Source organism: Pseudophryne corroboree, chromosome 12 (assembly GCF_028390025.1).
Source record: "Pseudophryne corroboree isolate aPseCor3 chromosome 12, aPseCor3.hap2, whole genome shotgun sequence".
NCBI lineage: Eukaryota > Metazoa > Chordata > Amphibia > Anura > Myobatrachidae > Pseudophryne > Pseudophryne corroboree.
In genome coordinates, this window is record NC_086455.1 from 46,624,188 (window position 1) to 46,637,301 (window position 13,114).

Genomic DNA, 13,114 nt, shown 5'->3' on the forward strand with positions numbered 1-13,114 from the left:
ACGGTGTTACCAGAGCGTCCACCGCTATTGCCTGAGGGTCCCCTGACCTGGCGCAATATCTGTCTAGTTTTTTGTTTAGACGGGACGCCATTATGTCCACCTTTGGTTTTTCCCAACGGTTTACAATCAGGTGGAAGACTTCTGGGTGAAGTCCCCACTCTCCCGGGTGAAGGTCGTGTCTGCTGAGGAAGTCTGCTTCCCAGTTGTCCACTCCCGGAATGAACACTGCTGACAGTGCTATCACATGATTTTCCGCCCAGCGAAGAATCCTTGCAGCTTCTGCCATTGCCCCCCTGCTTCCCGTGCCGCCCTGTCTGTTTACGTGGGCGACTGACGTGATGTTGTCCGATTGGATCAATACCGCCTGACCCTGAAGCAGGGGTTTCGCTTGACTTAGGGCATTGTAATGGCCCTTAGTTCCAGAATGTTTATATGAAGAGATGTCTCCAGGCTTGACCATAAGCCCTGGAAATTCCTTCCCTGTGTGACTGCTCCCCAGCCTCGCAGGCTGGCATCCGTGGCCACCAGGACCCAGTCCCGAATGCCGAATCTGCGGCCCTCTAGAAGATGAGCACTCTGCAACCACCACAGGAGGGATACCCTTGTCTCCGGTGACAGGGTTATCCGCTGAAACATCTGAAGATGCGACCCGGACCATTTGTCCAGTAGGTTCCACTGGAAAGTCTTGCGTGGAATCTGCCGAATGGGATTGCTTCGTAGGAAGCCACCATTTTTACCCAGAACCCTTGTGCATTGATGCACTGAGACTTGGTTCGGTTTTAGGAGGTTCCTGACTAGCTCGGATAACTCCCTGGCTTTCTCCTCCGGGAGAAACACCTTCTTTCTGGACTGTGTCCAGGATCATCCCTAGGAACAGAAGACAAGACGTCGGAACCAGCTGCGATTTTGGAATATTGAGAATCCAATCGTGCTGCCGCAACACTACCTGATATAGTGTTACACCGATCTCCAACTGTTCCCTGGATCTTACCCTTATCAGGGAATCGTCCAAGTAACGGATAACTAAAATTCCCTTCCTTCGAAGGAATATCATCATTACGGTCATTACTTCAGTAAAGACCCGGGGTGCCGTGGACCATCCCTACGGCAGCGTCCGAACTGATAGTGACAGTTTTGTACCATAACCTGAAATACCCTTGGTGAGAAGGGTAAATTTTGACCTGAAGGTAAGCATCCTTGATGTCCCGAGACATCATGTAGTCCCCTTCTTCCAGGTTTGCAATCACTGCTCTGAGTGACTCAATTTTGAATTTGAACCTCTGTATGCAAGTGTTCAAAGATTTTAGATTTTAGATTTTAAAATCGGTCTCCCCGAGCCGTCTGGCTTCGGTACCACAATAGTGTGGAATAATACCCCGTTCCCTGTTGCAGGAGGGGTACCTTGATTATCACCTGCTGGGAATACAGCTTGTGAATGGTTTCCAAACTTGCCTCCCTGTCAGCGGGAGACGTCGGTAAAACAGACCTTTGGAAACGGCGAGGGGGATACGTCTCGAATTTCAATTTGTACCCCTGAAATATTACCAGAAGGATCCAGGGGTCTACTTGCGAGTGAGCCCACTGCGCACTGAAATTCATTGAGAACGGGACCCCACCGTGCCTGAACTTGTAAAGCCCTAGCGTCATACTGAGGGCTTGGCAGAGGCGGAAAAGAGTTTCTGTTCCTTGGAACTGGCTGATCTCTGCAGCCATTTTCCTCTCCCTCTGTCACGAGCAGAAAAGAGGAACCCTTTTGTCCGCTTGCCAACCAGGCCTGCGCCTGATAATACGGCGTCTTATTTTGAGAGGCGACCTGGGGTACATCCCCTCTTTTAAGGCAATACTTCCAAATGCCGTTTGGAATCCGCATCACCTGACCACTTTACTGGTATAATTGGACAACGCACTTATACTTGATGCCAGTCGGCAAATATTCCGCTGTGCATCATGCATATATAGAAATGCATCTTTTAATTGCTCTATAGGCAATAATATACTGTCCTTATCTAGGATATCATATTTCCAGTCAGGGAATCCGACCACGCCAACCCAGCACTGCACATCCAGGCTGAGGCGATTGCTGGTCACAGTATAACACCAGTATGTGTGTAAATACATTTTAGGATACCCTCCTGCTTTCTATCAGCAGGATCCTTAAGGGCGGCCATCTCCAGAGAGGGTAGAGCCCTTGTACAAGCGTGTGAGCGCCTTATCCCCCCTAGGGGGTGTTTCCCAACGCACCCTAACCTCTGGCGGGAAAAGGTATACTGCCAATAACTTTTTAGAAATTATCAATTGTTATCGGGGGGAAACCCACGCATCATCACACACCTCATTTTATTTCTCAGATTCAGGAAAACTACAGGAAGTTTTTCCTCACCAAACATAATACCCCTTTTTTTGGTGGTATTTATATTATCAGAAGAGTGTAAACTTTTTCCATTGCCTCAATCATGCAATGTGTGGCCCTATTGGAAATCACGGTTGTCTCTTCACCGTCGACACAGGAGTCAGTATCCGTGTCGGCGTCTGTATCTGAGGTAACGGGCGCTTTAGAGCCCCTGTATGAGACGTCTGGACATGCACAAGCTGAGTAGCCGGCTGTCTCATGTCAACCACTGTCTTTTATACAAAGCTGACACTGTCACGCAATTTCAACAGTACATCCACTCAGGTGTCGACCCCCCAGGGGGTGACAACACTATTACAGACACTCTACTCCGTCTCCTCATCATTTTTCTCCTCATACATGTCGACACAAACGTACCGACACACAGCACACACACAGGGAATGCTCTGATAGAGGACAGGACCCCACTAGCCCTTTGGGGAGACAGAGGGAGAGTTTGCCAGCACACACCAGAGCGCTATATATATATACAGGGATAACCTTATATAAGTGTTTTTCCCTTTATAGCTGCTGTATTGTTTATACTGCGCCTAATTTGTGCCCCCCTCTCTTTTTTAACCCCTTTCTGTAGTGTAGTGACTGCAGGGGAGAGCCAGGGAGCTTCCCTCCAACTGAGCTGTGAGGGAAAATGGCGCCAGTGTGCTGAGGAGATAAGGACGCCGAGAAAGGGGCGGAGCCTATCATCCGTTTTCTTGTATGTTTTGGCAGGGGTTAAATGCATCCATATAGCCCAGGAGTTATATGTGATGCATTTATTTTAGCCATAAAAGGTTTTCTATCGATTTATTGCGTCTTAGGGCGCTGCCCCCCCAGCGCCCTGCACCCTCAGTGACCGGAGTGTGAAGTGTGCTGAGAGCAATGGCGCACAGCTGCGGTGCTGTGCGCCTACCTTTATCTGAAGACAGGAAAGTCTTCTGCCGCCGATTTTTCCGGACCTCTTCGCTCTTCTGGCTCTGTAAGGGGGCTGGCGGCGCGGCTCCGGTGACCCATCCAGGCTGAACCTGTGATCGTCCCTCTGGAGCTAATGTCCAGTAGCCTAAGAAGCCCAATCCACTCTGCACGCAGGTGAGTTCGCTTCTTCTCCCCATAGTCCCTCGATGCAGTGAGCCTGTTGCCAGCAGGTCTCACTGAAAATAATAAACCTAAACTAAAACTTTCACAAAGAGCTCAGGAGAGCCCCTAGTGTGCACCCTTCTCGTCGGGCACAGAAAATCTAACTGAGGCTTGGAGGAGGGTCATAGGGGGAGGAGCCAGTGCACACCAGATGATCCTAAAGCTTTCTTTAGATGTGCCCTGTCTCCTGCGGAGCCGCTATTCCCCATGGTCCTTACGGAGTTCCCAGCATCCACTAGGACGTCAGAGAAACCTATATTATACAGAAAACCTGGGACACTTGGCCCCCTCAGGTTATAGAACATAGGAGAAGCATGCTGAGTGAAATACCCGATATGGCAGCCACGCAGCAGCTACATGCACACACACATATATAGTCACAAGCGTACCATGCAGAAATTATGCACCATAAAACTGCACTGGACTAGCAATGCAAAGTAATACTCAGTATAGCTATATATGTTAACCATAGATATAACAAAGCACAGTAGATACTGGATGTATATCACAGGGTGTTTGCACCACATAGCCCTGAATGTATGCACTCAATCTTAACCAATACTGTCCAAGTGACAGGTAGAATACTTAAGTGTCCTGTAAAATGCACTGCGCCGGCAATCAGGTGGCTTTACAAAGGAGGATTTGCCCCAGCAATCCCAGGAACAGCTCAGTTCTGTTGTGATGGCTGCTGACAGGGAGTGAGGGAAAGATATGCAGCTCCAGGGCAGGAACATTCACAGAAATGGCACCCTGGGGCTGGGGGAGGGGCTACAGGTTAGGCATTCTCCCCCTGCTGGCTTCCCCACTGAGCGCTGCGGGCTATGAAAAACAGGGTTTTATTAGAGGGAAAAACCCCCACCTATGCCCAGTGTCCCTGGTGGCTAGTGGAGCGGCTGCCCAGTAACAGTGTCCACGTCAGCGCGCGCACGGCTGTGCCGGATCGCGGTAAATAGCGGCCAAAGAGACCCCTTACCTCCCCATTTACCTGCGGCCACGCGATCATGGAGGGCAGCAGCGGGTGTGTGTGACTAACCGGAAGTACAGTACACCGGAGCCTCCGCTGTAGTTACCCGGCAACCACGGCGCGGGAGTATACAGCGTCACTGGGGGTGATGGAACTGCAGCAAAGTATGTCTGACATTAAACGCTGCAGCCCTTCAAGTCTTGAAAGTATTCTTTTCTTCTTCCTTCAAATTAAGCTATAAATGGGCTGCAAAAGGCAGCCCGCCTGGACTGTCTGCTTACTGCATGGCACCAACTTACAAACTGAGCTCCTGTGCACGTAGGCGGGTTTAAAGAGGAGGCAGCGCTGTGCATCTTGGGAACAGTCAAAGCTTTGAGCCTGTTGGTGCCTCGGATCAAGATCCTACTCTACACCCCGATGTTAATCCTTGTGGAGCCCAGTGTACCCCGTAGCAGAAAATCCTAAAAATGATAGTGCCTTTGCTGCTATCTGTATTAACACGGTTGAAACATTTGGAAAATGACAAAACTGTTTTTTGAGTAGTAATATGAAACAGATTATTTGTTTATAGCAGAGGTTCTCAAACTTGGTCCTCGTGGGCCCACACAGTGCATGTTTTGCAGGTAACCCAGCAGGTGCACAGGTGTATTAATTACTCACTGACATTTTAAAAGGTCCACAGGTGGAGCTAATTATTTCACTTGTGATTCTGTGAGGAGACCTGTAAAACATGCACTGTGTGGGCCCCCGAGGACCGAGTTTGAGAACCTCTGGTTTATAGTCTAGTCTTCTCTACAGATAACTGTGCTCTGCAGATTACAGACAGCAGCCTCCTCTATCATAAATGGTTGCCAACTTACACTTGACAAAAATATACATTTTCCAGCCTGGTTCCAATTAAATCAGACTGCCAAAGTACTCAAACCCTTAACAAACAGGTCGGGACTCTCATAAATGTATGAGGTACTGTTCTAGCTTGCATGTCAGCTACCAGTTCACACTCTCACACAGTCTTCTTGATGGAGATTCGGCTTATCATGAGCAAACTAGAGATTCCAGAGCAACATAACGTTAGGCAGGTTTAACAAGCAAGGGAACTGTGCGAGAGTGAAAGAAGAGGGACCCATTCAATTCGATAAGTACACAAGTCAGTTAAGCTATTTTAGCAATTTCATCTTTTAAGGCAGAGGTTCCCAAACTGTGTGCCGTGGCTCCCTGGGTGCCTCGGGGTACTTGCAGGGGTGCCCTGAGTTGGTGTTCCAGGACCAATTCAAATTATTCATGGTCAATATAATAGGCAAAACCAGTGTTGGTGGCTGCCAGTCATAAAATATGTGGCCAAACAGAAGCAAATCTTGTCCCTCACCACACAACTGACCCTAAGGATGACATATAAACGCAATCTACTTAATGTAATATTTCTTTCTAAATTTCTCGATAAGAAATTTTTGGCCTAGGGGTGCCGTGAAAAAAAATTCTGATATTCTAGGGCGCCGTGATTCAAAAAAGTTTGGAAACCACTGTTTTAAGGTATCTTTTGCTGGATTGCTAATAGCCCCTTAGCTGTTACACCATTGAAGGACGCACTAGCCAGCTGGCAGGGGAATTTGGACATTAGTCTTTAAAACAAATTATTATATTAATGGATTTCTCTTAAAAAGCCAAGACACTTTGAGATCCACATACTAGTGTCTAGTCCATCAGATTATAAGATTCCTTTTATTTAGGGAGGAGTCACTTTCATAATCGTTATCTGTGTTTCTCAAAATTATTAACATACATAAGATGTATTCATGATTTCCAAAAAAGATTATTTAAACTCTACAAGAGTCTTTGATTTGAGAAACTCTTGACATAAATAGACACTTACCTCCTTGAGCAAAAGTATGTTGCGTTCAATGTCATAAGCATTAGGAGGGGAGAGAGCTGTAGCAAGCAATGCTCTAGGCTCACCCATGTCAAGAATTTTCACCTTCAAAATTGTGCTTCCCAAAGGGGTTCGCTGAAGGACATAACAATGACAAGAAAGGGTCATGTAGGTGGTTTCAGTGGAATAATACGGTTGTTTAAAAAAACAAAAATGATAATATATTTTTTCACCAATTGTTTTGTTGTATTTGTAATAGTTTTGTTAAAAATGCTTGCCAAACAAAGAGTTATTTAAATACATTTATCTGGGTTTATTATCATCCATTACTTACGGAAACTACATAAAACATTCACATCAATCCCTACAAGGAAACAAAACATACACAGTCGAATTCTGTTTTTTCCCCGACGACATGTACTGTATGTGACTGAATATTTTAGTGATTGGACCAAGTTTGAGACTATTACTTATTAGGATTGTTAAGGTTACAACCAAGTGATATACCTCCTATCCAGATAAGCTTTATTATTTGCTTATTGTTTGAGTGATAAACCTGTGTTTGTTTAGGGATTTTTTATTTTATAATTAAATTGTGTCTAAAATACACTATGGAGAATTTATTTTCCTTCCACCATATGAATAATATTGCCAAGAACACACCCACCACAGACCAACCACCAGAGTAAATGCTAAGAATACACATTTATATTCTGTTATTATATCTGGAGCATTACCTATTATTTCCACATAAACTTGTTTCTAACTACAATAAAGTACTACACTATTGTAGTTTTTATTTACTGTAGTTAACACTTCTACGAGTATAAACAAGGTCCCTGAATTCCTGGGAACCTATACCATCAAAAACAAATCAGTGCTTTTATTTCCTTTCTGGTTCACATATATTAATTACTCTGTTTGAATCCAAACCAGCTCTAACATACAGGATGTAGTTAATATACCGGCTGTCAAGATCCCGGCATTCAGGCTCCCGATGCTGGAATCCCGTCCGCCCCCGATATTCCTACTTGGGTGGTGGGTCCACGCCACCAACCAAGGGGAAATCAAACCCGTGGCAATCAAAGCTCTGCCAGGCCCGAAGCGTGGCAAGCCCAGTGAACCCACGAGAGGACTCGCTATGGTATGCTGCTGTCGGGATCCTGGCAGCTGGCATTCCGTGAGCCGAAATATCTACCCCAAACCCTAACATACTACTCCAGAGGTTCCCCAACTCGTTCCTCAAGGCACCCTAATAGTCCAGGTTTTAAATATATCTATGCTTGGTCACAGGTGACTTAATTAGTACTACAGCCAATATAATTTAATCATCTGTGCTGAGCCATAGATATCTTTAAAACTTGAAATGTTAAACTGGGTACACACTGGAGGGGTGGCGGGCATTCGTTACGACATCGTAATGAATGCCCTTGAGAACAGATTGAGTGTACACACTGGAACGAGTTTAATGAAGGACGTAACAATCATGTTCCATTCTTCATTAGCATTAATAAGGTTGCTAGCAATATCCCTAGGTTTGAGGTGGAGAACATAAAACCGAGTGTCCGTCACTAACGCGTAATCACCCGTACACACCAAACGACAAAACAGCAAATTGGCCAGATATCGCTCCAGTGCGTACCCCCAGCTGTAGGGTAACTTGAGGCCTAAATTTTGGAACCACTGTACGGGCACATCTTTTCACCCATTCCACTTCACCACCATTCCTTTATGACTGACAACTTTATACATTCTTAACCACTTAACTGGCTAAAAATAAATCCCCCCCAAAAAACCTGCAATTATTTTTGTTATAACTGAATTAGGGCAAAAACATCTTTTTATAACTCCTCTAACACGCTTTTATTTAAAACTTATTTTTACATATACAGTACATATTAAATCCAGTATACCATAGAGCATATTGGTATGGTATACTGCGCATAAACTTGATGCCAACTGTAATAATAGATCCCGTATTGATATTAATAGCTATGGGATTACTCTAATAAAAATGATCCATGAAAGCTCCTACCTGTGGTGTCTCTGATTCAGTGTGTCAGAAGACGCCGCACCGAATCACCACCGCAATCATACGCAGAATCGGCCATCCAAGAAACCCGACGTTTACTCAGAACGGCCACCAAATCCCATCGGTCACCACATCCGCATCAGAATACGCAGTAAGTGGCTGCAACACTCCTCTCCTCCTCCAAGCAGGCCACAGCCTATCACACTGCTGTGTCCAGGGCACTGCAACCAGGGTTGCAATGACATTGCAGCACATGTGCACTGCAGCCCTGACAGGTACGCAGTCCTAAAAACATTAGTCAACTGCGTGACTGCATGTTGTGCTGAATAAACCCTTATAAGCTAAAGCACAAAATTAAGGCATAAGTAGCAAATTGAGGATACATTACAAAATCTAGGGTAAAAAGGTAAAACAAATGTCCGATGAGAGTGACCAGTGCCATACATTCCTATGCCTAATCTGTGACTTGTAAACAAAGACGCAAAATATGCAGAGTGTAAAAATAAGAATTTACTTACCGATAATTCTATTTCTCGGAGTCCGTAGTGGATGCTGGGGTTCCTGAAAGGACCATGGGGAATAGCGGCTCCGCAGGAGACAGGGCACAAAAAGTAAAGCTTTAGGATCAGGTGGTGTGCACTGGCTCCTCCCCCTATGACCCTCCTCCAAGCCTCAGTTAGGTACTGTGCCCGGACGAGCGTACACAATAAGGAAGGATTTATGAATCCCGGGTAAGACTCATACCAGCCACACCAATCACACTGTACAACCTGTGATCTGAACCCAGTTAACAGTATGATAACAGCGGAGCCTCTGAAAGGATGGCTCACAACAATAATAACCCGATTTTTGTAACTATGTACAAGTAATGCAGATAATCCGCACTTGGGATGGGCGCCCAGCATCCACTACGGACTCCGAGAAATAGAATTATCGGTAAGTAAATTCTTATTTTCTCTATCGTCCTAGTGGATGCTGGGGTTCCTGAAAGGACCATGGGGATTATACCAAAGCTCCCAAACGGGCGGGAGAGTGCGGATGACTCTGCAGCACCGAATGAGAGAACTCCAGGTCCTCCTTAGCCAGGGTATCAAATTTGTAGGATTTTACAAACGTGTTTGCCCCTGACTAAATAGCCGCTCGGCAAAGTTGTAAAGCCGAGACCCCTCGGGCAGCCGCCCAAGATGAGCCCACCTTCCTTGTGGAATGGGCATTTACATATTTTGGCTGTGGCAGGCCTGCCACAGAATGTGCAAGCTGAATTGTATTACACATCCAACTAGCAAAAGTCTGCTTAAAAGCAAGAGCACCCAGTTTGTTGGGTGCATACAGGATAACAGCAAGTCAGTTTTCCTGACTCCAGCCGTCCTGGAACCTATATTTTCAGGGCCCTGACCACATCTAGCAACTTGGAGTCCTCCAAGTCCCTAGTAGGCGCAAGACACCCCAATAAGCTGGTTCAGGTGAAACACTGACACCACCTTAGGGAGAGAACTGGGGACGAGTCCGCAGCTCTGCCCTGTCCGAATGGACAAACAGATATGGGCTTTTTTGAGAAAAAAACCACCAATTTGACACTCGCCTGGTCCAGGCCAGGTCCAAGAGCATGTTCACTTTTCATGTGAGATGCTTCAAATCCACAGATTTGACTGGTTTTAAACCAATGTGTTTTGAGGAATCCCAGAACTACGTTGAGATCCCACAGTGCCACTGGAGGCACAAAAGGGGGTTGTATATGCAATACTCCCTTGACAAACTTCTGGACTTCAGGAACTGAAGCCAATTCTTTCTGGTAGAAAAATCGACAGGGCCGAAATTTGAACCTTAATGGACCCCAATTTGAGGCCCATAGACACTCCTGTTTGCAAGAAATGCAGGAATCGACCGAGTTGAAATTTCTTCGTGGGGCCTTCCTGGCCTCACACCACGCAACATATTTTCGCCACATGTGGTGATAATGTTGTGCGGTCACCTCCTTTCTGGCTTTGACCAGGGTAGGAATGACCTCTTCCTGAATGCCTTTTCCCTTAGGATCCGGCGTTCCACCGCCATGCCGTCAAACGCAGCTGCGGTAAGTCTTGGAACAGACATGGTACTTGCTGAAACAAGTCCCTTCTTAGCGGCAGAGGCCATAAGTCCTCTGTGAGCATCTCTTGAAGTTCCGGGTACCAAGTCCTTCTTGGCCAATCCGGAGCCATGAGTATAGTTCTTACTCCTCTACGTCTTATAATTCTCAGTACCTTAGGTATGAAAAGCAGAGGATGGAACACATACACCGACTGGTACACCCACGGTGTTACCAGAACGTCCACAGCTATTGCCTGAGGGTCTCTTAACCTGGCGCAATACCTGTCCCGTTTTTTGTTCAGACGGGACGCCATCATGTCCACCTTTGGTAATTCCCAACGGTTTACAATTATGTGGAAAACTTCCCCATGAAGTTCCCACTCTGCCGGGTGGAGGTCGTGCCTACTGAGGAAGTCTGCTTCCCAGTTTCCATTCCCGGAATGAAACACTGCTGACAGTGCTATCACATGATTTTCCGCCCAGCGAAAAGTCCTTGCAGTTTTTGCCACTGCCCTCCTGCTTCTTGTGCCGCCCTGTCTATTTACGTGGGCGACTGCCGTGATGTTTTATCCCACTGGATCAATACCGGCTGACCTTGAAGCAGAGGTCTTGCTAAGCTTAGAGCATTATAATTTTACCCTTAGCTATATTTATGTGGAGAAAAATCTCCAGACTTGATCACACTCCCTGGAAATTTTTTCCTTGTGTGACTGCTCCCCAGCCTCTCGGGCTGGCCTCCGTGGTCACCAACATCCAAAACTGAATGCCGAATCTGCGGCCCTCTAGAAGATGAGCACTCTGTAACCACCACAGGAGAGACACCCTTGTCCTTGGATATAGGGTTATCCGCTGATGCATCTGAAGATGCGATCCGGACCATTTGTCCAGCAGATCCCACTGAAAAGTTCTTGCATGAAATCTGCCGACTGGAATTGCTTCGAAGGAAGTCACCATTTTTTTACCATGGCCCTTGTGCAATGATGCACTGATTTTAGGAGGTTCCTGACTAGCTCGGATAACTCCCTGGCTTTCTCTTCCGGGAGAAACACCTTTTTCTGGACTGTGTCCAGAATCATCCCTAAGCACAGGAGACTTGTTGTCGGGATCAGCTGCGATTTTGGAATATTTAGAATCCACCCCTGCTGTTGTAACAGTATCCGAGATAGTGCTACTCCGACCTCCAACTGTTCCCTGGACTTTGCCCTTATCAGGAGATCGTCCAAGTAAGGGATAATTAAGACGCCTTTTCTTCGAAGAAGAACCATCATTTCGGCCATTACCTTGGTAAAGACCCGGGGTGCCGTAGACAATCCAAACGGCAGCGTCTGAAACTGATAGTGACAGTTCTGTACCACGAACCTGAGGTACCCTTAGTGATAAGAGCAAATTTGGGACATGGAGGTAAGCATCCCTGATGTCTCGGGACACCAGATAGTCCCCTTCTTCCCGGTTCGTTATCACTGCTCTGAGTGACTCCATCTTGATTTGAACCTTTGTAAGTGTTCAAATTTTTTTAGATTTAGAATAGGTCTCACCTAGCCTTCTGGCTTCAGTACCACAATATAGTGTGGAATAATACCCCTTTTCTTGTTGTAGGAGGGGTAATTTAATTATCACCTGCTGGGAATACAGCTCGTGAATTTTTTCCCATACTGCCTCCTTGTCGGAGGGAGACCTTGGTAAAGCAGACTTCAGGAGCCTGCGCAGGGGAAACGTCTCGACATTCCAATCTGTACCCCTGGGATACTACTTGTAGGATCCAGGGGTCCTGTACGGTCTCAGCGTCATGCTGAGAGCTTGTCAGAAGCGGTGGAACGCTTCTGTTCCTGGGAATGGGCTGCCTGCTGCAGTCTTCTTCCCTTTCCTCTATCCCTGGGCAGATATGACTCTTATAGGGACGAAAGGACTGAAGCTGAAAAGACGGTGTCTTTTTCTGCAGAGATGTGACTTAGGGTAAAAACGGTGGATTTTCCATCAGTTGCCGTGGCCACCAGGTCCGATGGACCGACCCCAAATAACTCCTCTTCCTTTATACGGCAATACACCTTTGTGCCGTTTGGAATCTGCATCACCTGACCACTGTCGTGTCCATAAACATCTTCTGGCAGATATGGACATCGCACTTACTCTTGATGCCAGAGTGCAAATATCCCTCTGTGCATCTCGCATATATAGAAATACATCCTTTAAATGATCTATAGTCAATAAAATACTGTCCCTGTCAAGGGTATCAATATTTTTAGTCAGGGAATCCGACCAAGCCACCCCAGCTCTGCACATCCAGGCTGAGGCGATCGCTGGTCGCAGTATAACACCAGTATGTGTGTATATACTTTTTATGATATTTTTCCAGCCTCCTGTCAGCTGGCTCCTTGAGGACGGCCCTATCTATAGACGGTACCGCCACTTGTTCTGATAAGCGTGTGAGCGCCTTATCCACCCTAAGGGGTGTTTCCCAACGCGCCCTAACTTCTGGCGGGAAAGGGTATACCGCCCATATTTTCTATCGGGGGGAACCCACGCATCATCACACACTTCATTTAATTTATCTGATTCAGGAAAAACTACGGTAGTTTTTTCACATCCCACATAATACCCTCTTTTGTGGTAATTGTAGTATCAGAAATATGTAACACCTCCTTCATTGCCCTTAACGTGTGG

General features: G+C 46.4%; 1 protein-coding gene across 6 annotated transcripts in view; it reads right to left on the reverse strand.

Annotated features, from left to right (window-relative positions):
- Positions 1 to 13,114, reverse strand: part of TDRD9 (tudor domain containing 9) — a 561,182-nt gene that overhangs the window by 242,753 nt on the left and 305,315 nt on the right. For all 6 annotated transcript variants that reach the window (XM_063947439.1, XM_063947438.1, XM_063947442.1 and 3 more), the window contains exon 15: positions 6,358 to 6,489. In XM_063947439.1, coding sequence (XP_063803509.1) covers positions 6,358 to 6,489 — 132 coding nt within the window. The remainder of the gene's footprint in view (positions 1 to 6,357; positions 6,490 to 13,114) is intronic.